Source organism: Carlito syrichta, unplaced genomic scaffold (assembly GCF_000164805.1).
Source record: "Carlito syrichta isolate Samal-C Ts95f unplaced genomic scaffold, Tarsius_syrichta-2.0.1 Scaffold311852, whole genome shotgun sequence".
NCBI lineage: Eukaryota > Metazoa > Chordata > Mammalia > Primates > Tarsiidae > Carlito > Carlito syrichta.
The window spans coordinates 588,440-612,451 of NW_007255948.1; the positions used below are offsets into that span (position 1 = coordinate 588,440).

Consider the following 24,012-nt stretch of genomic DNA (forward strand, 5'->3'; position numbering starts at 1 on the left):
GAATAGGGAAAGCATTAAGGTTTATTTTCTTTGCATTTTTGTTTTGCCCTGTGCTGCCAAGACCTGGGGTTTCTGTGAATCTCCCTCTAGCTACAGTGACACCTGCTGTCAGATCTTAGAATGACTGTACTGCACTGCAGCTGCCTATCCCTGTCCTATGAGCCTGCAAGCTGAAGCCAACTGGAGGCAAGAGTTTACTGGCCCTGCTCTGGTTTGCAGGCAGTGACCAGTGAGGGCCTTGGGAGAGGGCCACTAGGTGATGGTAGGAAAGACCATCAGATTTGCAGTGACCTCCAGGTACAGTATATTGAACTGAGTAAATACTGAGTCTACATCTGAGTAAACAAAGCTTTAAGTGGGGCTCAGAAAAAGAGAGGCCTCTTTCCTTTTTCTCTTGAAAAACTCCAGGAAGGGATCAAAAAGAATATTCAGAGAGTAAAATCTTAAGATATCTCAAAGGAGAATTTGTGGTGTCAGCTGGATAAAACTTAAACTCCTAAGCTTTGGGCTTTTGTTTCCAGTCATCACATATCTCCAAAGCAGAGCAATGAATTTCTTCTGGGAAGGCTGCTGTGAGAATACAGGAGGGAAAACACACCAGCCCCCTCTGTTGTACAGTGCTAGGAGAGCATTTAGCTTCAGGACTGCAGTGCTGGTAGTTTTAAGTCTGTGCTTTGGTTGCTGGCGTGGACAGACACTTGAAACAGGTTTTCATTTAAGATGCCCTTGATGTTTGATTTCCCCCATAAACATCATGAAAAAACGTTCCTTCTGGTCTGGAATGTCATGTTATTTCATTGATTTCTCTTTGGCTAGAAATGAACAAACCACCTATAGCCAAAATAACTGGGAATGTGATGATTACCTTACCCACGAGCACAGCAGAGCTGGATGGCTCCAAGTCCTCAGATGACAAGGGAATAGTCAGCTACCTCTGGACTCGAGATGAGGGGAGCCCAGCAGCAGGGGTAAGTGTGCCAGGGGCTGAAGAGCTACATAGGTCTGAGATGGGGATGGGGGAGGAGCCAAACGTCCCAGAATCTGTTTTAACCAGCGACCCCTTTTATCAAACCTGGATTGTTCTCTGAAATCAGGGAGGGTAAGTGACTTGCTCAGGGTAATTCTGCAAACTAGTGTGGCATAGGATGGGCTTCTCCCCCCAATCAGCCCTTGTGGGCTGCAGTGTTATTTTATAGATCAGAAACTGTCCCAAGTTAAAATAGTCCAGTCCAAAGGTAGGAGTCATGATCTTACTATCAGACAAAACAACCTTTAAAAAAGAAAATAGTTCAGTCTAGAGGGGGTTAGTGATGGCAGAAGCAGCCCCTGACTCTAAGAAAGGAGTGGTGTTTTGCTCTGCAACACAGCCATGTTGTTCAACCCTATAGGAGGTGTTAAATCACTCTGACCATCATCCTATCCTCTTTCTTTCGAACCTGGTTGAGGGAACCTACACATTCCACCTGAAAGTAACTGATGCAAAGGGTGAGAGTGACACAGACCGGACCACTGTGGAGGTGAAACCTGGTGAGTTCTTTTGGTGATGAGACTGTATGGAATTGCTGGGTCAGCCAATCAGGGCCTCTATCCTGGGATCTCTTTCCCACAGTATGAACAGAGCCAGATGGTATGTCCAGCTTTTAAAAACATCTAGAAACCCCAAGCTAAAAAAATCCTTAGATACTAACTCTTTCAACAATACCCCTCCTGCCCATGCAGGAATATAGACCTCTCCCTACTCATCTCAGAGGGAGAAACAAACTCAGAGAGGGCAGGGCTTGCTCAGTGTCACACAGAAGTTGTGTCAGAGCCAGGCCTTTGTGCCCCTAGCTTAGTACTTTCTCCTTTACCCGTGAGTGATGAGAGAGGGCTCAGAGTGCTTTGGGAATCTGAGCACAGGAATAGCTTGAGTCATGATGTCTCATCAGCACCCAGATGCAGAAAACAATTTATTTTTATAAGTTGAATGTCAGGCTTTATCTGACAACCCAGGCAAGGTAACATAACTAGTGTCCATTACAGTTTTCAGATTTGCAGAAATAAAATTTCATTTTTAAATAGAACCATGTTTTTGTTTTGCTTTGAAGTTAATTTGGTGATAGGGAAGTAGTGTGGAAATGGGGCAGAGCTTTATAAATTCCTGAGCTTTTGATGAGAAGGTATTAACTTTAAAGTTGCTCTTTATTATCTAGGCCACACTCATGTATGGATGACTTAGACAGAAAGGGATCTTGGGAGGTCTTCCAGTCCTCATTCTGCCTTGAGGAAGGGCAACAGCTGAGACACTATAAAGTCTCTTCTGTGTTTAAAGTCAGATCACAGATAGTCTACTAATTATGTAAATTATACATCAGATCAGGCAAGTGGTGCATTCAAGTATGTAAATAAGGCATTCTGAACAATCAATTTGAAATTCCAAATGTAGAACAATCTTTAGGACATATTCAAAAGTAAAGCATGATAGTCTTACAGTTTCAGAGTTGTGCAAAGGTAGTGCAGCTGTGCTGTAACTTTAAGGAAATCCTTGTTTCTTGGCTGCCTAGAATTTCTTTGTGTTTACTGTATTTAAACCTGCAGGGACAGATGTGTTTCCATTATTGAGAAGATTGTTGAGTTGGACATTTTTTCATCTCATTGTTGTAGACAGAATACTGCGAGTCACTGAAAATTAGATGTGAGTCAGGAAAGATTGCTTGATACCCCCACTTGGCCTGGATTGCTCAGCAATGCCAGTTGCGCAGAGGCTTTTCAAACAAATGCTTAAGAGTTTCTCTCTTCCCCTACTCCCTCCATTAACCTCCTTCCACGTTGCCTCACTGCTTCAGGCTTATACCCAGCACATGTGTAGAAATTCTCAGGTTGATATACAGACTAGGAGTGCTTTAGAAGCTTTCCAGGCCAACCCCAGATTGCCTTGTCAGGAATTCACTATTGTCCCTTTCCATTTGAAGGACATCCGAATGCTCTCACTACTTTCTCTCCTCTGCCAAAGCAAATGCACAGTGGCAGGTCTATGTTAACTCTCCTACTTCTAAAGCTATGACTGATCCACATGCTTTCCAGATCCCAGGAAAAACAACCTGGTGGAGATGATCTTGGATGTCAACGTGAGTCAGCTAACTGAGAGGCTGAAGGGGATGCTCATCCGCCAGATTGGGGTCCTCCTGGGGGTGCTGGATTCCGACATCATTGTGCAAAAGATTCAGCCGTACACGGAGCAGAGGTAGCCGGGCAACGAATGGGGGGAGCAAAGGAAAGCCTAGGGATCCTTTGGCTTCTTAAATAAGCTGAGAAACAGTGTGGCTAGGTAGAGAAGGGTGGGCTCTCTTCAGTGGACCTCAATGGAGCTCTCCTAGTGCCGGGGACATGTTCTTTTCTAGACGCTGCAGCAGGGCACCAGGGTACACAGTCAGAGGAGGACCATTATTTTTGACAGCCACAGTTTCGTAGGGGAGATAGTTAAGTAAACATATAACACAGTACAGGGTAGGTTTGACACAATGTGTGCATTGTGGAAACACTGAGGCAAGGACCATTAATTCTTGCAGGGGAGTTGGAGTAGGGGTAGCCCAAAGATTTTCTAGGAGAAGGAAAACTTGCACTGACCAGTCATAGGCGGACTAGGAGGAAATTCAGAACAGGGGAACAGTACGAGTAGTGGCCCTGTGGTATAAAAGCACAGAGTTTCTTCTGAGAGAAGTCACTTGGTTCGGAGCTTAATGGTGCCCAGACATGGTTGAAGACAAGACTGACTATGGGGACTGAGAACAGTTATATGCAAGCCAAGGAGCTTAGTTTTAATAGTTAGGGTAGGAGGACCCAAGCCAGTTTGTTTTATGTGTATGAATTTTTTTGTTTGTTTTTGAAGCAGGAAAATTTCAGTTAAGTCTTTTTTTTTAAGGGAGATCACTAGTGTGGAGGCTAGACTAAAATAGGGAGAGACTGAAGGCTGGGAGAGCAATCAGAAAGTTTCTGGACTAGTCCAGTACAAAGGTAATAAAACCTGAATTAAGGTAGTGGTACAAGAGGAGAAGAAATTAAACCCAGAGGTAAATCCACAGGATTTGGTGGCTCTTTAGAAATGAAGGTGAACGAGGCATCAAATGTGAGACTTTTGGTTTGGATGCCTGGTTCAGGCCCTTAACTGAGTTTAGGAAGGCAGAAGAAACCAGGTTATTTTTGTTTTGTTTTGTTTTTTAAGTCAGGATCTCTGTTACCCAGGCTAGAGGACAGTGGCAAGCTTATGGCTCACTGAAGACTCAACCATCTGGTCTCAGGTGATCCAGGACCCAGTTTTGACTATTGAATTTGGCATGTTTTATGGGCTACACAGGGAGATGGTCCGTCAGCCACAAGCAAAGGCTGGAACTTGAGGTGGAAGGAAGAGTCTGAGATAGGCAGTTACTGGCATATAGGCAGGAGTCAAAGACACGAGGATGGGTGAGTTACACTGAGAGAGCGTCAGGAGGGGTGAGGACAGAACCATGGAGAATGCCATTATTTAAGGAGAAGGCGTAGAAAGACGAGGTAGCAAAGAAAACTAAGAAACGACAGTCAGAGAAGTGGGAGGGAAACCAGGTGGGAGTGATCTGCTGGCAGTTAAGGGGTGATCTGGTAGTAGGGGACTGCAAAGGGTTCAGATGCTTCAGGGGCAGGAGTATGGTGAGAACACAAAACAGGCCTTTGGGTTTGTGATCACCAGAACTATAGTGAGAACATTTTGCTTGGATGTTGGGGCAGAGGACTGATTTCATGATTTGAGGATACAGAGATGGTAAGTATAACACTTCTTAGAGGAAGCTGATACTGAAAATAATATAGGAAATAAGACATAAAGAACATATTTTAAAGACAGGAAATATGTAAGCATTTGTATAGACTAAGGGGAAGGTGCAGAGAAAAGGAGGTGGTGGGTGGCTAATAAGTAGAGTTGATCTGGAATACTGGCCAGGTTGGAGACATGAGGTGAGAGCAGTGGTTCCCAACTTCAACTACATAATAGACCTACCTGGAGCTTGTATAAATGTACCATTGCTCAAGCCTCAGCCCCAGAGATTATGATTCATTTTGTCTGGAGTGGGGCCTGGGCACCTAAAATGGAAAAGCTCCCCAAGTGAATCTAGAATATATACCGTCAGGGTTTACTAGGCCAAGAGACAGCATAATTAGGACTTTTTTTTTTTTTTTTTTTTTTTTTTACGCTGGAGTCTCACTCTGTTGCCCAGTCTAGAGTGCATTGACACACTCATGGTCACCGCAGCCTCAACTTGCTGGGCTCAGGTGATCCTTCCACCTCAACCTTTCAAGTAGCTGGAACTACAGGCATGTGCCACCACACTCAGCTAATTTTTTTATTTATTGTAGAGATGAGGTCTCGCCAATTTGCCAGGTGGTAGGAAGGCTGATCTCAAAACCGTGGATTTAGGCAATCCTCCCACCTCAGTCTCCGAAAGTGCTGGGATTGTAGGCATCAACCACTAAGCCTGGCCTTTTTTTTTAAAGCTATGCTTAGCAGCCTGGGAGTACGAACAAGGAAAATGACTGCTTGGACTGATCCAAGTTGGAGGGAATTGGCTAGGTAGAAGCAGCAGAAAGGCTTCAGCAAGAGTGCTGGTAAGAGTATTTTTGACAGGTTTGCTCAGATTTGCCATCACTGCAAATGGGTCATGAGAAAGACAGCAGCGTCTGAATTTCTCTGGGCTTCTGGCTTGGACTGGATTAACTTAGTTGAGAAATTCAGGAGAAGCATGTGATTAGATAAAAATAGGTAGCATATTAAGTGGGAAAGAGCATTGACCTTACACTAGACAGACGCAGCTTTGGAGCCCTGCCCCACTGGTGTTAGCTCTGTAACAGTGGAGAAGTTACTTCACCTCTCTGATCTTGTTTTATTATCTGTGAAAATACTAGTACCTATTTATAGGATTGGTATTGAGGACTAAATAAGGTAATGTTTGTGTAGTCCCTAACACATGGTATTCAGTTAATCGTTACTATTATGAGTTTATTTTCGGGCATGTTGGATTTCAGGCATCTGTTGATCTGGGGTATCTGTTGATCTGGAGTAGATTTTTTTTAGGTACTTGCAGATGTAGATTGGTAACTCAGGAGAGACTGGAGACAGGAGATAAAGATTTGAGGGTTATTGGTATATGGACAAAAACTGAAACTATAAGCATGTATTAAGGAACTAGGAGAAGATAATGGGAAATGGAACACAGATCTTTTATGGCAGAGGCTTGTCTTTTGGTTCTGGAATTTACAAAGGGGGGCCCCAAAAAACCCGGAATCATTTTTTAGAGGGTGGGTCCCTATAGTACACCCAGAGGTTGTTCCTCTGTATCAAACAGTCAACCAAAGTTTTTATCTGGAAGTTTTGAGAAGGTTGCATCATGATTTGCAGAAGGAATGTCTTGAGTTGTGGTATACAGTTGACTGGTTCTTCTACCATGACAATCCATCTGCCCACACCATGCTGAGTGTTCAGCAGTTTTTTTTGTTTGTTTTTTGTTTGTTTGTTTTTTGCTTTGAGTTGGAATCTCACTCAGTCGCTCAGACTGGAGTGCAGTGGCCGCTCCCGGCCACCGCAGCCTCGACCTGCTGGGCTCCAGCGATCCTTCCACCTCAGCCTTCCGAGTAGCTGGAACTACAGGCGTGCGCTACCACGCCCGGCTGATTTTTTGATTTATTGTAGAGATGAGGTCTCGCCAAGTTGCCCAGGCAGGTCTCAAACCCTCGGGCTCAGGCAATCCACTCACCTCAGCCTTCCAAGGTGCGGGATTACAGGCTGAGCCACCGAGCCCGGCTTGTTCAGCAGTTTTTGACCAAAAACGGCATGACCCCTATTCACCTGATCTCACCCCCCAAGTGACAATTTTTTGTTTTCCCGGATAAGAAAAGTCCTCAAAGGGAAACGTTTTGCCAGTGTGGAAGAGATGAAACAAAAAATGGCAGCAGCACTACAAGGCAAGAATAAATACATAATTTTTTATGAACAAATTCTGTTTATACAAGGGTTCCCCCCTTGTATAATACCCTGTTGTTAACCTCAGTGCAGTGAGCTTTTAGGGAGTCTGTGGCATGCTTCCCAAACTTTTATGTCTTGCCTTACATAGGAAGTGATGCTATTTGTCTGGCACTTTGGGAAACAGACAAGACTAATTGTACCAGAAGCAGATGGTCCAAAGCCTGTGGGATACCCAAGTCCCATCCAACCATGCTATATGCCGAGGATCAGTATCTTGAACACACCTACCAATCAGTGTGACGCACTGATTCAGAAGTTTCTACTTAGGAGACTGACATGGAGCTCAAGAGGCACACTACCAAAAATTAAGGCTAAGGCATAGAGAACAGATTTTGTGCTTCCCAGATGTGACTTCAAGCATGGTCTGTCTTGGACCTAAACTGATAATCAGATAGCAAAGAGATTCTGGGCTTAGAGTAATATAATTTTGTGCCAGTCATACAATTGTATAGGGTTTTTCTTTTTGCTGATAACAATTGTTTTGGCTATGTTTTGACTTTTGGATAATCTTTGATGCTGTCCAACAATTTGCATTTAAAAGGCATTGTGGTTTGTCTTATGAGTAACACAGGCACAAACACAACAGCACCACTGTCTTGGCTATAAAAAGGCTGGCAGCAGGCTGTAGCCATACCAAATCCCCATTCTCCCCATTCTCTAGTTAGCGGCCTGTAATGGGTTCTCTTGTTAGCTGGGGCAGCTTAGGGAGTTTTGAAAAGAACAGGCTTTGTAGTCAGACATTAGTCCAACATAACAGAGTTGGGATCTGGCTCTGCCATAATCAACTGTGTGACCTTGGGCAAGTTACTTAACCTCTCTGAGCCCCAGTGTTGTCCTCTGTACGTAGAGGTAACACTGATAACACCTTTCTCACTAGCTTGAAGTGGCAGGATGCATATAATAGCACAGTGTCTGGTATAAACAGAAGGTACTTAGTAAATGGTAGCTGCTGCTGTTCTGTGGACAGCTTCAGCTCATTCATACTGTTGCATGTCTCTGCAGCACCAAGATGATATTTTTTGTTCAAAACGAGCCTCCTCGCCAGATCTTCAAAGGCCAAGAGGTGGCAGCGATGCTCAAGAGTGAGCTGCGGAAGCAAAAGGCCGACTTTCTCATATTTGGAGCCCTGGAAGTCAACACTGTCAGTGAGTAATTCTGGGAAGCTGGAGCAAGGGCTACCCAGTGCCTGCAGCTTGCCTGTCAGTCCCCTCTGCCCTTCATCTCTTGTTCTCTGGGAACAAGGAGATAATCATTTTTCTCCACTGCTGTTATCATGAGAGTCCTGTTCAGCAGAGGGGCCAGGGCTTCTTAACCTGGGGCCACAGGCCCCTGAGATGGCATTTAGAGGGCCGTGAGCTTGAACCTCTGACTGAAATTCCTATTTGTCAAAGGTGGGCAACACACTACAGTACTGTTAACAGAGCCTGTGGCTGAGGCCATAGAAATCACTCGTAGCTCTTCACAACCGCTTCAAAATTGCAACAGTTTGTTAAGCCCACTTAATGTTTTAATAAAGACAATTTATTTTGAAATTTTATGTTCTTAAATATTTTAAAAACATGTTCAATATAATTCCTTTCCTTTGTAATACTTTTATGTATGTTATTTTTGCAATTATATTCTGAGAAGGAGGAGTGTGGCACATAAAAGATTAAAAGTTGCTGATACAGAGAAACAACAAATAAAGACAGACTGGAACTGCCTTTCTAGCAGCCTTCCCAAGTGCTCCAGTTTTATCCAGCTGTGGTGATAATTGTGGGCAGCGTGCCCAAGCTGTGAAAGCTCTTGGGTCAGATATCCAGGAAATTTCCCCACAGAACACTAAGCAACGAGTGCTTTAGTATACTCATGGGCCCTGGATGCTGGTCGTTGTCCCTAACTCTGACTCCCATTGACTTTTTTCCTTTCCTGCTACCTTCAGCATGTCAACTGAACTGCTCTGACCATGGCCACTGTGATTCATTCACCAAACGCTGTATCTGTGACCCCTTTTGGATGGAGAATTTCATCAAGGTGCAGCTGAGGGATGGAGACAGCAACTGTGGTGAGTTTTCTGTGTGGCATGGTGCCAGTCTGTTTGGCACTGAATGTGGTTCTGCGCTGAGTGGGTGGGTGTTGGTGTTTCTGCAGCAGATGAGTAGGCAAAGAGAAGAACTTTGTGTATTTTCTGTTTGCAGAGGACTTTTACTTCCTTCCTCCACACTTGCTCAAGGTTAGAGGAAAGCTCTGAAGCAGACCTGTAAGAACCAGGCTTAAATCAGACCAGCTGCTAATTGCAGTCTAAATCCCACCAAGGCCTCCCGTCTTTTGGAGTACCTCCCTGCTGTAGCCAATGGAAGCCCTCTTTTCCCTCTCTTAAAGCTCTTTTCAGCCTGCACCACTCCTGGGGCAGTGACTGGAAAACAGGGACATTTAAAAAGATCTAAAGCTCTGACTGCCCTTAACCCCGAGGTCTCACCTTGGGGAACCCTGGGTGCATTCTTGTCTCCAGATTGAAGCCACTGCCTGCGCAAGCTGGGGTAGCCCAGACCTCCTTTCCAGCCTCTTTCTTCACAGCCCTCACCATTTTTATTTTCTTGGCAGAGTGGAGCGTGTTGTATGTTATTATTGCTACCTTTGTCATTGTTGTTGCTTTGGGGCTTCTGTCCTGGACTGTGATCTGCTGTTGTAAGAGGTAAGATAGATTCTCCTTTAAAATTCTTTTAGCTTCTTGTCACATATTTGTTCCTCAGAGATTATCTAGCACCTTCCAATTAGAAGTACTGGCTGGGTGGGGTGTGGTGGTACATGCCTGTAATCCCAACTCTTTGGGAGGCCAAGATGGGAGGATTGCTAGGGCCAGGAGTTCAAGACCGATGGAAAGATTGGGCTGGGTCCCTAGTCACTGTTAGAGTGGTCTCGCCCAATGGAAGCCCTCCCAGGCATGTGCAGAAGGGCTTTTCTCACCCCCGGGGCAAAAGCACAGTTCTTTAGTCAAGTGGCCGTTACCGTAGTGATTTGGAAGCTGAGAAGCATGGCCAGGGTGGGGATGGGACAGGGTGAGGAAGTGGGTAGGAGGGCCTGAGTGCAGACCTGGATCACATCTCTAAGGTGTGTGTCCTTTAAGGCTCTACACCTCAGCCTCCCCACCATGACATGGGAGTTCTTCATTGTGCCTTTGTGTCTGGTTAGGATTGATGTGTACGCATGTTTTCACACAATTAGAGGTGTGAGTGTTCTGGACTTTTCAGTTGAGTCTTCCTATCTAGGCTTCTAATATTTAATGGTCACATTATTATATGTTTTTCATTAGCTATAAGTATGGTTTCTGTATTTACTGTGTGCAATGATAGCATTCCATAGGTAATAAATATCTTTTTAAAACACATAACCTTTTCCCATCTTACAGATAAGAAGACTTAGGCTCAGGAAAATTACATCACCTGTCTGAGAACACAGTTATTAAGTGACAGAGCAAGGATTCAACCTGCAATATAATCTCATATAAAATTTAGAAAATAAAAGAATTTTTATAAAGTTCCACCAGTCTAAGATACCTGCCATTAACGACTTCGTTGGTGTAATACTTCTCACCTTCCATGGCCCTCCAGCAGAGGACTTTGTTTTCTTTTCTTTTCTTTTTTTTTTTTTTGAGTTGGAGTCTCACTCTGTCACCCAGATTGGAGTGCAGTGGCCACTCCCGGCCACCGCAGCCTCGACCTGCTGGGCTCTGGTGATCCTTCCACCTCAGCCTTCCAAGTAGCTGGAACTACAGGCGCACGCTACCATGCCCGGCTGATTTTTTTTGATTTATTGTAGAGATGAGGTCTCGCCAAGTTGCCCAGGTGGGTCTCGAACCTGTGGGCTCAGGCAATCCACTCACCTCAGCCTCCCAAAGGCACGGGATTATAGGCTGAGCCACCGAGTCCAGCTTGTTTTCTTTATACTTTTAACCAGTCTATCCTTCATTGTCTGTGTGGGGTGGCAAGTCCAGGCCAAGATGGTCAAAGCTCTCTTGTCTTGCCCCAGAATTGGTGAGGAACATTTGAAGAACAAATCACAGTTGCCACCTTCCCTGGTTAAGAAGTGAGGAGAGATGCCCCTTGTAGGAGGCGATCCCCTCTGGACAGGGCCTGCATGCATGTCTGCCTTTCATCCTGTGCCTCACTCGGTACCCCTCCCCTGAGGCTTTTTTTTTTTTTTTTTTAGGCAAAAAGGAAAACCCAAGAGGAAAAGTAAGTACAAGATTCTGGATGCCACTGATCAGGAAAGCCTGGAGCTGAAGCCAACCTCCCGAGCAGGTAAGGGAGCTGGAGACTGGTGCATCTGGGTCTGTGCATCCTCTCTGTGAAAGGCCACCATCACTAGTCCATCCTGTGTTGCTCCTCACAAAGCATTTTGTTCCCTTGCCTGATGAAGACTAAGGGTCAGATTTGCCTTGAGCTGCATTCTGGACAAGCCAACTCCAGGGCTCACTTCTCAGTGCTCATTTCACTTGGCACAGGGCCTCTTGTTCTCCTTTGCCTGCTTAATCCCCGACAGTTTACCACCTGGAATTCAGCTTTTCAAACTGCCCCAGTAATCAGGGTCAGGGACCTTGGTCTGTTATGCCTGACCTGTCTGTCCTTTATGGGCAGAGATGAGCTCAAAGCCAGTGCCTGTCAGCTCGTCTGCTTTGCAGACAGGTACTCTCTCCCATCTTCCTCGCTCCATTATTTGGCAAATCCACTGCCTTCATTGCTGTCTTAGGGCAGATAGGAGGGCAGCTTCCCTGCTGGCTCCAGGTGCCTCCACTGGAAGTCTTCAGTTTCCTACTGCACAGGCACTAAAATGACATGAAGATGGCACTGGGAGAGTTGGGCAGGTAGGAGGCCTTCCACTTATCACAGATGTCACAGGACAGGTGTTACCTGTTTATAAGAGCCGGACTTGATATAAAGCTATTCCTAAGCACTCTGCAAGCAATGCTATTTTTGTACAAAGCATTTATTGCACACCTTTCACACTTGAAGCTTTGTGTTAGGGAGAGGCTGTAGGGGGTAAAAGAATCATCAGATGCAGGCTGCACCCTCAGCCTGGGAAGGGGGGAAAGACCTACAGTACAGGAGAGTCGTCCTCCTGGCACTATGGGCTCTGCACCCAAGCAACTCCTTAGCCAGCACCATGGGGGGGGGTGACATGATGGGGCTTGGAATGAGCCCTGGTAAAGCAGAGAGGTGGGGGCGGGCAGGCCGTTTCACCCAGGAATACTGAGAACGAAGGTCTAGAGGCCAGACGTGCACAGTCCAGCCTGCACACAGCAGCCAAGGTTTTCATCACATTACTCTGACTGTTTTTCTGCCCCTTACAAGTCTTCAAAGACTTACTGTTCTGACAGAGAACTTTGGGCCCGGTAGACCTGGTCGTTGAGAGCTTACATTAGTTTGTTTTTCTGGAATCTTCCTCCTCGCTTATCTCCTTTTTTTCTGAGCAAGTTCTGTTGGTTCATTTTTTTTTCTTTTTGAGACAGAGTTGCTCTGATGCCTAGGCTGCAGTGCAGTGGTGCAGTCATAGCTCTCTGCAGTCTCATACTCCTGGTCTCAAGTGATCCTCCTGCCTCAGCTCCCAAATAGCTGGGACTACAGGCATGAGCCACCACACCCGGCCTTAGAAAGCTCTTTCTTATCCCTGCTTTAAGTTCCTAAAGTCACGGTCACCTTTCTCCCGTGTGTCTGGATTGGCATTTCTTCCACATCTTATGATTAGTTATATGTTTGTCTGTCTCCTTGCCCATCAGTAAACTCCTTGAGGGTGGGGGCTGTGTGTTATTCATCTGTAAACATGGAGTGTGATCCAGGCCCCATGCCAGATGCTGGTTACATCGTTTTGAATCAAAAGAACAGACTGCTCTTGTGCAGCTTAAGTCAGGCAGACAATAGACAAGTACATGCTAGGCCTTTATGAAGAACAAACGCTGTGACCCAAAGGCTGAGTAGGAGCTAGCCAGATAAAGCTGCAGGAAATAGCATTCCAGGCAAAGGAACAAAACTGTTGAAGTCCCCACTGCTGGAAGGAGCAGAAGGCATTTGAGAAAGTAGAGGAAGGTGACACGCCAGACAGGTGAGCTAGAGGTGAGTGGCCTGAGCTGGATGGGTGAGCTGGGACCTTACTATTTGGGGCCCCCTCTGAGAGCAACAGGGAGTCATTGGTAGTTTTTTAAGGGGATGGATGGTGGAATTCAGCTTACATTTTAGAAAAACAGCTATGGCTGACATGTGAGGGAGTTGGAGGGGGTGAGGGTAGGCAAAAGGAGATGAGATAGAAATGTTCTCAGGGCTGAGAGAGGGCAAGGTGCAGAGACAGAGAGATTCCAAATCCATTTTGGAGAAAGACTTGATGAGATCAGTAATCTGTCAACCAAGGGGGCTGTGAGAGAAAGGGGAGAAGTGAAGGACGGAGCCCCGGTTCTGCTGAGCCTCTAGATGGGGTGGGATTCCCCGAGATGGAAAAGACTGAGGAGACATGTTGGAGAAGATCAAGTACTTGACTGAGGACAGTTGTGGAGTTGAAATGAGACTGAGAGGTCGGCAAGGCTCCAGTGGTAACCGTTTGAGCATCTGCCTGAGGAGTCAAGCATTTGTCCTGGTGGTGATGGAAAGCAACATCTTGACCATGCAGGCTTAGGAAGGCCGATCTGGAGATGGCATTCAACCGATCGAAGGGAGAGGCCGCAGGTGGAGACCAGCAAGGAGACTTTTGGTCCAACAAAGAGCCGACAGTGGCTCAAACAATGAGGTGTCAGTGGGAAAGAGGGACGGGAAGACCAAGGCTGACTTCCAACCCAAGAGACAGAGAATGATAGTGCCGTTGACAGAATCAGGACGTCTGGGGCAGTGACTGGTAAGAGAAGATGAATTACTTGAACTCAGCAGAACAGTCAGGGCTGGAAACGTAGAAATAGGAATCTTCCACCTGCTGGTGAGGAGCAGCACCACCAAAGTGGGTCACATCCCTTATGGGAGCACACTGAGGGACAGAATAAGAGGCCTCGGCTGCGGAGCCTCCAGGAGGGAGGAAGGAGACGCGTTAAGGCATGGCCATCTCTATTTGCTGCTGCAGAGGTCAAGGAATCAGCATTGACCATGACACCAGAGAAGCTCGTGGTCAACTCAGGAGTTGGAGTAGAACGGGGTAGAATAGTGGACATGGAAGCGCAGGTAGCTTAGGCGGCGGCTGAGGAGATGGAGGCCCTAAATATTTAAACATCCTTTTAGAAGCCGAGCAATAAAAACTGGAGGAGCAGCAGGACAGAGGTCAGAGGGCAAGGGCTTCCTCAGGTGGGATTAACGAGTGAATCTGCAGACAGAGGCAGAAGGCGGGGTCGTTGTAGAGGTGAGGTTCCCGGCTAAGGAGGAAGGAGGGAGACGGAAAGAAAGGAAAGAAAGGGCGTCATGCAGTTAAAACGCATCTTCTGGGGTAGGAAGGGAGAAACAATAGGTGATGGTCCCCAGAAGCCCAATGCTGCAGAGGCAAGATTGGCTGGAGCCAGAGTCAGCATGGCAGACTTCACAGAGAGAGAGGAGCGAGAGCCACAGGAACGACCAGTAGCATCTGGGAGACCAGACCGAGTATGAGGCTGGGTGAGCATTGGAAGGCCTGTGTCTTGCAGGCAGTGTCTACTTGGGGGACACTCGGATTAGATGTGGGTCTGATCAGGCCAGACGCGCCAACTGTGGTTTGGGGCTCCGTGGCTGAGCAGGTCCAGCCCAGAGCAATCACTAGGAAGGTGAGAAGAAGGGGTTCAAGAGCATCTTACAGAAGGCATGGAACTGAGGAAGGGTGGTTAGGAGGAGTCGACCGAATGGGCCTGTGGAGGAGACAGAGGATGTGTATGGAATGAGCCTAAACGGACACTGCTGGGAGCCAAGTTAGCTGAGGGTGAAGAGGAGCTGAGGAAGGACAGCCCCATCTGGGCAGTGTGATGTTCTCGGGCACTGAGGCGCTGGGTGGGGCGTGGGGCTGCCACCCTCGGGAGACCAGGTTTCCACTTGGCAGCGTCGTTTGGGGTTTTGTTTGTTGAAACTTTCTGTTGAAGAGTATTAGGTTGAACCATATGAAATACTGATATTGGACTTTTTTGAACTTAGGAAAATGGCAGTTGTGTGTGGTTCAATCCAATCTGTTCAGAAGGTCATAAACACAGCTGGAGGGGTTTTCACAGGTGAACACCGCCCACTCCCTCCTTGAGCTTCCTTCCAGTCACACTCATCTGCTTCTGCTCTCAGAGTAGTTTGTGGAAACAGTCATCGTGTTTGCCTCCTTTCCCTAACCACAGCATTTCTGAGAGTCATCCATGTTGTTCCAGGTTGTACTGGTTTGTTCTTTCTTATTGCTTTACCATTTCCATGGTATAGAAGTATTTAATCATCATGCATGCTGGGCAGTTTAGTTCTTTCTATTTCTGGCTAGCATGGGTGCTGCTGTGAACATCCTTGTCCAGGTCTTTAGGTGCACATATGTGTGGGTTTCTGTTAGATGTGGACCTAGGAATGGAATGCTGAGGCACAGGGCATGTGTGGGTTCAGCTTTGATTTTTCCCAGCTTGTGTGTTCAGTAGGTAAAGTCCACTCAGTTCTTCAAGCACGGCAGGGAGGCCCTGGGTGAGGGCTTGGAGCCAGGAACAACTCTGTCTCTCAGGCTCCCGTCCCTGCAGCTACAGCCAGCAGAGCTTTGGGAAACAAAGGAGGCTGTGAGTGGGATGGGCATTTCACCTACTGGGAAGACCTTGGCCCTTCCTTGGGCCTGGCTCTTATGTTGGCCATGGTCCACACCACGTTGGAGAAGCCCAGGCTGCCAGTGTTCTTCTGTGACGTCCTAAGTTTCAGTAGGAGGGGTGGCTGTGCACAGTTGTGTCCCAGGAGTGTACCCTGACTTGGACCAGGGTGGGTAGGCTCTTTGCCTGAGCCCCAGAACATACTGCACAACAGAACTGCACAAGGGCAGGGTCTATAGGAGGCCATGGTCCCTGAGTGACAGATGCAGTTGGGGTCTGGATGCCTCAGCCTGGGGAGCTCAGGGCACTCATAGCCTTAAGTCCACTTATCCCTAAGTCGGGTCTGGCAGGAAGAGCAGAATGGTTGAGAACCCTCTCAAGATGCCCTTCCAGTGTTTTGGGGGACTCTGGATGGGACCAGGGAAAGGGACAGTGACTATTTGATGGTGAAGGTTAGCGTGATGGTCAGATGATGAGATTATGGTGCTGCCTGTTCAAGCACACCTCACCTGACCAGCCATCTTTTCAAGGAAAGAAGGAGCTTCACTTCTGGGGGTGGGCAGTCCCAGAACCCAAAGCCTTGCCAAACTGGGTTCTCCCTGTCGGCAGTTCCCACTTCTGGTCCTGCTCTCCAGCCTGCCTTTTTGCTTTATCTGGAGTATTTTGCAGGGGATCTGCCCTAAAGCTTTCCCAGACCACATTTTACTGCTGCCGCCTTGCTGCAGCCGCGGGATAAGTAGTGAAGGTGACTGCCACGGCTTGCAGATTACCAGGCATCTTTTCCGACCTCATGTGCTTCCTGTGGGCCTTACTTTGTGTGGTCTGAAGAGCTGGCCGCTTGAGACAATCTCGGGAAGTCCCCATTTCAGTCAGGCTCTCCCAGCACACGCCGGCCCTCCCACTCCAGCACCCAGCAAGGCCAGAGCACACCGAGAGCCCATAGAGCCAAAATCCACGTGGCCTGCCGTGGCATCCTCACACCGTGTCAGGAGCTCGGCTCATGCAGAGCTAGGATATGGTTTAGAGCTCATTCTCCAGAGCTTGAGTTCTTTGTGTGTTCCTGCCTCCTGTCTCGCTTCACCCATGAAGGGAGACAATAACACCTCCCTGATTTAAAAGAGAAAGAAAAGAGAATGTCAGCGGGTGGCACTGACCAAAACTCACAAAGAACAAGAAGCCACAGGAGGACCCAGGTGTGTTCAATCTGTTCTCTTCAGTGACGCTTCTTAGGGGACTGTTCCCGGCAGCCAGGGCTGGGAGAGGGACCAGGGAAGCCTCCTTCCTGTCTGCTGGGAGAGGCCGTGGTTTTCCCTGTCCCTTAGCAATTCAGACTGCGGTGAGGGTGCAGGGTGTGGCTCAGGCCGAGAAAGGTTTGTTTCCTGACACTGGGGTTCCTTGCTTTCCTTGCAGGGGTCAAACAGAAAGGCCCAACACTGAGCAGCAGCCTGATGCACTCTGAGTCGGAGCTGGACAGCGATGATGCCATCTTCACCTGGCCGGACCGAGAGAAGGGCAGACTCCTGCATGGTCAGAATGGCTCCGTGCCCAATGGGCAGACCCCACTGAAGGCCAGGACCCCACGGGAGGAGATCCTGTAGCCACCTGGTTCGTCTCCTCAGGGCAGGCCCAGTGCACTGCCAAGCCGGTCCTCCTACCTCCCAGGTCTGCGGGCAGCTGCTCTCCCAGCATCCACCGGTCACTCCACCCTGACACCTCCCCCACAGCTGCTGGGACATGGATCCACAGACCTTCTCCAGGAACCTGTGAACGAAGCTGTGAATGAAGAGTTTCTTCTTGAAACCTGTCTGGCGGGCCCCCACAGATCCTCACCTCAGGGCCTCCTTTTTGCAAACCCCTCTCCCACCCAAGGGCAGACACAGCCGGCTCCTGACCTCCTCTGCAGCTCCCCTGTCGGGAGTGTTGCTGTGCTGAGTGCTGCAGGCAGAGGCCTACTGCACCCCATTGGCACCTGGGTACCACCCGCCTCCTGGCTCGGAGAGCCTAGCTGTGGGCACGTTCTTTGCTCTCCTCCCCGGGGTAGAGTACTCCCTCTCACAAGGCCAGGAGGAAGGGCCATCCCTTCTCTCATCACTGTTGCCAGGCTAGTAGGACAGAGGTGATAGCTGGTTCCTTTCTCCTGCCTGGCCCACGAGGTGGGGAGGATCAGCTGTTTCAGGGATGGCGAGGGGCCTCTGGCTGCTGGAGCTGTTGGGTCAGAACAGCCAGATGGGCGCAGACTGCCTCCCTCCTCCTCTGCCAGCACTCGCTGCTTCAGGCCCCCTCCCTGTCCCCAGTCGGACTGGAATGTTGTGTCACGAGAGCGCATGTGTGCGACTGCCCACCGTGGTCCCCTTTCTGTCCCTCGTTCTGAGTCTCCTGTGTCCCTCGCATGTGTGCGTGTTCGAGCGAGCGTGTGTGTGTGAGCTCCTCATGGGGCTCTTGGCTGCTTACCAGGCAACCTTGACTTAGAAACTGACTCTCAGCTCCTTGGGACAGAGACTTCCTGAATCCCCCTGGCCCTGTTCCTCAGCCGTGGTCTCTGAGCGTTGAGGAATGGGAGCTTTGGGGCAGTGACTTCTTAAAATGACACCTAAAATTTCTACTACTGCACTACTGTCTGTTGTGAGATGATTAAACATGCTATTTAATTGTGCACTCTGCCTGTGCCATGCTGCTTCGTGCTGCATCTCTGATTTGTGCCACAGCTCCGGCCACCTGGGCACAAATCAGGTCATGGCCTTGAGTAGAGGAGTCCTGGGCCTGGCACACTAGGATCATTTCTAGGTCCACACCTAACATGTGGTGTGGCCAGTGGTGCTGGGAACCTGTGGCCACTGGTGGACGGGCCTGCACCACCCATGACCCTGCCACCCTTTGGCTTCGAGGGCGTTTACAGCCTTCTTTCCCATATGCCTTTTGTTAACATAGAAATGATTCATGTCTATCCGTAGCCACGCTGGGGAACACAGAGGGTCCTAAAGTCCAGGGGATGGCCTTTAGAATTTTTGCCACTTATCTTCCCTCTTGGGGTCCCAAATCAGTAGGGTTGGCCACATGCCCCAGATGTTGACTGGACTTTGTCCATGGAGCACTTGCTGGGCATGTGGTACAGAAGGGCTGGGTGCAGACTTGCACTCCCAAGACTGGGAGGGGAGCAGGACCACCGAGCAGGCCCTGTGCACGAAACCCAGCTGCAGGAGGGCAGCAGTGGCTGTCTTTAGATCCAGAGCCAAGGCATAGTGAGACAAGTAGCTCAGTCCACAGATGGCCATGGAGCAGGACCCAGGCCCAGCAGAGCCTGTGCTTTCTCCACAGCAGTTTCTCAGCTCAGGGGCATTGTTAAAACAGGTTGCTGGGTTTTGAATTCAGTGGGGCTGGGTCGGGGACACATGAGAATTTGCCTTCTTTTTCTGTTGTTGTTGTTAGACACACAGCAGTTTCGTTTTAATGAGGTTGGATACAGAATGGTAGTTGAATGCCCTGCAAAATCACGTAACCAGGTTGCTCTCGAGTGAGGCAAGGCAGGTTTTAGGAAATCTGTCTACCTTCCAACGCCATCCCCTCTGGGGCTAAGGAGAGGGACAGCTACGACCCGATGTGGGGCATATGCTCCCACCAACTCCATTCTGCTGCCCTTTTACCAAGGGCTACCGCACTTGCAGACTGCGACCGGCCACCTGGCCACATGGCTCTCTCTGGAAGGCATCTTGGGCTCTCTGGATGTGGCACCAACCCACTCTGGCTGAGAGGAACGCGGGGAGAAGAGTGCTCAGGGAGTTTCTGGGTGAGCCAGGAGGGGATGTCGAGAAAGGCCTGGACTGCAGGCGCCTCAGGACTGGGAGTCCCCATTCACCAGAGGCATCCTCGCCAACCCCACCCCAATCTAGGAAGCCCCCAGCGCTTCACAGAGGCAATGAGGAGACCCCGCCCCCACCCTGGACTCTTGGTAAGAGAGTGGGGCGATGGTCCCTGACCCTTACAAACAAATGCCTTGCAGAATTCTAACCCGCACCTGGCAGGGCTTCTCTGCAGGCAGGGTCTAAGCGGCCTAGAATTTTCCTTCTCAACGTTCCCCGGAGACGCCGCCACTGCTGCTGCTGCTGTTTGGGAACCCCACTTTGAGAACCTCTGCTCTAGCTGTGTATGCTCGACACAGCATGACTAGGAGGTAGCAGGTGTCCCATCCTGAGTGAAGGTGAAAGAAGTTTAGAAAAGGGGGTGCTGCCGGGCTCGGCTCAGCCTGTAATCCCGCACCTTTGGGAGGCTGAGGTGAGTGGATTGCCTGAGCCCGTGGGTTCGAGACCCGCATGGGCAGAGAGACCTCATCTCTACATAAATCAAAAAATTAGCCAGGCGTGATAGTGCGCGCCTGTAATTCCAGCTACTCGGAAGGCTGAGGTGGAAGGATCGCCGGAGCCCAGCAGGTTGAGGCTGCGGTGGCCGGAAGCGGCCACTGCACTCCAGTCTGGGCGACAGAGTGAGACTCCAGCTCAAAAAAAAAATAAGAAAAAAAAGAAAAGGGAGTGCTAGAATCCGCCAAGAGTTGTAAAGGCATGGATTTGCTCATTTGGGAGGGATGAGGCAGGCCGGGTGGAGTGGAGGGCATTCGGGGGAGAGTGGCCAGGTGGGGCATGGTCGGCCTGCGCACAGCAGAAGCCATTGGCAGGTGGGCAGCAGGAACAGTGGAGCTGCTGGGTGCAGGTTGGCCTGCAGGAGTAGAGGGGTGGGCGGTGATAGGACCTGGGGTAGTTGGCGCACTGGAAATGCTCTAAAGGACTCAGGAAGCGTGGGGCTGACCACTGCCTGGCTTCGAAGGGAGGCTCCCCATTTCCTTGGGGCCACACTTCTGCATCTTGTTTATCTCAGCCACAACCTATTGAAGGATACACATACACATACACATATACGTATGTATATGTGTATACGTATGTGTATGTGTATATTTTATTACTTTGATAGATGCTTCTCATTGAAGGATATATTTTTTATGTCAGTTTTAGAAATCAAGAAAATAACTTTCCATCTCCCACTCTTTCCCCCCAACCCCCCCCCAAAAATAGGAACTGATGCTGCTTTGCAGGCTGGGAGTGTTCAGGAGACTGCCATGTCCTTAACCTGACTTGGTGACAGGAGGCCAAAATCCCCAGAGTTGCTTAGGGAGAGCAAGGCCACCACATCCATTTCTGTCACCTCCTGCCACCCCAGAGCAAGTCTTCTGAAATAATACCGGATCCCACGAGTTTTTGACCAAATTTAGCTTGGCTGCACACACTCTGCCACTCTTGCCAAAGATCTCCCAGTCTTTCATTTTGTCGAATGGCCAGAAGGCAGACCAGTAGAGGAGAGCCTCACATTTCTTTAATCCCACCGAGTACAGTGTGCACAGAGGAAACACTGTGCCACTGGGGAGGAAACACTCCAAGAAAACGCCTCAGGGCTGGAAGGCTGGAGTTTTGGCCTTTCTGCTTAGGGTAATAAGGGCGAGACTAACCCTTGCTCTTCAAGCTTCCCTTTGGCCCATCTGGTAAGTAGAAGGAGCTGAAGAAGGCCTCACACACACTGAGATGAACTCTCTGGAAACAGGTACAGAGAAGGCGTGAGCAGTCAGGAGTCATCAGCTCATGGGAAAGAAGGTTTGAGAAGCATGGAGCAGGCCCTTGACGTCTTCATGGAATGTATGTTGGCTAGTTGAAGGATCCCTGTAGAGTCTCTGGTTAAACCCGGGCCACTGTTAGAACCCCTTTTACCTCCTTCACCCCCTGGTCTGTGGCTGGTGCTGGCTACCTAGGAAATACCTAGGATTTCCAGGACTGGGGCAGTGGCTGTCCACTCCTGTGCCTCCCCACAAAGGGCCTAGATGGGTGTGCACCTTGGTGTCCAAGTACTGCCAAAATCGGTAAAGCACCCCCTTCTCCTTGGATGGGTGCTCTCACTCGATCAGGTGAGACACTGGAGGGTATCGATTAGGCTCCTTTGGTCATAAGGAACAAAACTAGTCACCTCTCATGGGAAGGTCAGACCTTGCCAGCCTTCTCTGCGGTTCTCAGTGCACGCACAGGACACCTGCCTGAGTTACTGCAGTGCTCTGGTCTTGCCCTCCTGGCTCTACTTCATTTTCTCCCCACTTCTAACCAATCGACACATTCTTGTGTGTCAACACTGACTCACCCTGGCTGCGTAATAGAACTGAGGAACTTTTAAAAACGACTGATGCCTGGAACCTAAACCCCACAAGTTATTTTGAGTTTATTTCTTCTTCATTCATTCATTCATTCATTCATTCATTTAGTTGGAGTTGGAGTTACACTTGGAAACAGCAGTGCCCCAAATGGAAAGTCAAATCCTGGGTGCACCTGCAATCACATGATTTTTCTTGGCATTTATTAGCTGGCTAAATAAAGCATTAAAACAGATAAAGCACCACGCTGTTGCAGTAGTTGAAGCTTTTCCCCAGGTAAAGCCCTGGTCTTTCATTAGATCCCAGGAGCCTGGAATCTCTCTCCTTCTGAAACCTGGGGCTACATCTGGGGTCACAATGACTTGTGTACCTTTATACCTGGGCAGCACTCCCACCTGCTTGCACATTCACGAGGCTGCAGCCATATCCTATGTTTTGTAACATTCTTACCTCTAAACAGCACAGACATGAAAACACATGTGATAGCTAGATGACCCGGTAGGCAATACCTCGGAAACTTCCCATTCTGATTCTGTCATGTGGAAACAAATGCATGAGTCTTTACCTCAGAGGAAGAGGGTTCGTCTCATGCTACCCATAATTTGTACTTGCTCACCAGGGATTAAGTGGACCGCAGCAAAGAAGCCACAGAAACCATAAGCATGGCTGTCCAGGAAAGACCACTGCACACTACTTTATCTAAAAAGTCCCAGGGCATCTCTCTCCAAAACATGACACTTTCACAGATGGTATTCTTTGGAAAAATTAAATACTAGTCTTATTTGGAAAAACAATATATACTTCAGCATTTCAAAAACCATGTCATTTTATCATCATATCCCTGGTTCCAACTGCAGGGGCTGGGATGCACTTTAAAGTGTGCCCGTAAGGAAAGCGATTGGCAGTAATGGGAAACTGTCAGGGGAAGGTGGGATGGGATTGGCAGTTGAGGGAAACTGCTAGGGGAGGGAGAGGCATACCTCATCAACAAGGATACCTGCATAATCAACATTTGTATACCTAACCCTGAATTGTACCCCACATCTTTATAATTAAAAAAATAAAGTGTGCCCATGATGAACACAGAGCCTGACAATATCACCAGGGGCCTGTGGAAGGGTTCTGGGAGCACAGGAGGAGGACCCAGACTGATCACATCAGAAATGTGGAAGAGGTGGCTTCTCAAAGGAAAACATTAGTTTGTTTTTTTTTGAGTTGGAGTCTCACTCTGTAGCCCAGACTGGAGTGCAGTGGCACGCTCCTGGCCACTGCAGCCTCGACCTGCTGGGCTCCGGCGATCCTTTCGCCTCAGCCTTCCAAGTAGCTGGAACTACAGGGGCGCGCTATCACGCCTGGCTAATTTTTTTTTATTTATTGTAGAGATGAGGTCTCCCCAAATTACCCAGGTGGGTCTCGAACCCGCGGGCTCAGGCAATCCGCTCGCCTCAGCCTCCCAAAGTGCGGGATTACAGGCTGAGTCACCGAGCCCGGCTAGAAAACACTAGTTGAAGACAGGAAGATGACAGTCGCTGCTAGCTTCTGCTGAGTCAGATCCTCCAATGGAACCTGGCCTAGTACATTCCCAGGTAGTACTAGTTGGGGGCAGAAGAAAGACATGTAATTAAAATACTAAACTATAACATGTAAGATGAGAGTGGGGAGGGTACTGCAATTAAAGTAATGTAACCCTGCACTTCCATAAAGTAGTTGGTAGAAATACTGATTAGAGTTTAAGTCAGGAGGTCATGTTATAAATACTGAGAAAGTCACTAAAAATTTAGAATATATAACACCTAAACCAGACAAGGAAAGAATACAAAATATTTCAACCAATCAGAAAGCAGGAATGAAGGGGGGAAAAAATTCAGCATTAAAATGTGACCACTTAGCCGGGCTCGGTGGCTCAGCCTGTAATCCCGGGCCTTTGGGAGGCTGAGGTGAGTGGATTGCCTGAGCCAGCGGGTTCGAGACCCACTTGGGCAATTTGGTGAGACCTCATCTCTACAATAAATAAAAAAGTTAGCTGGGTGTGGTAGCGCGTGCCTGTAGTTCCAGCTACCTGGAAGGCTGAGGCAG

At 48.6% G+C, this 24,012-nt stretch overlaps 1 protein-coding gene across 2 annotated transcripts in view; it reads left to right on the top strand.

The window, feature by feature from the left end:
- KIAA0319L (KIAA0319 like) overlaps positions 1-18,413 on the top strand; it is a 122,332-nt gene extending 103,919 nt beyond the window's left edge. For both annotated transcript variants that reach the window (XM_008069195.2, XM_008069196.2), the window contains exons 14-21: positions 817-968; positions 1,389-1,527; positions 3,064-3,223; positions 8,030-8,172; positions 8,949-9,071; positions 9,611-9,701; positions 11,216-11,307; positions 17,169-18,413. In XM_008069195.2, coding sequence (XP_008067386.1) covers positions 817-968; positions 1,389-1,527; positions 3,064-3,223; positions 8,030-8,172; positions 8,949-9,071; positions 9,611-9,701; positions 11,216-11,307; positions 17,169-17,356 — 1,088 coding nt within the window. In that variant the 3' untranslated portion in view covers positions 17,357-18,413. The remainder of the gene's footprint in view (positions 1-816; positions 969-1,388; positions 1,528-3,063; positions 3,224-8,029; positions 8,173-8,948; positions 9,072-9,610; positions 9,702-11,215; positions 11,308-17,168) is intronic.
- Positions 18,414-24,012: the final 5,599 nt, after the last annotated feature.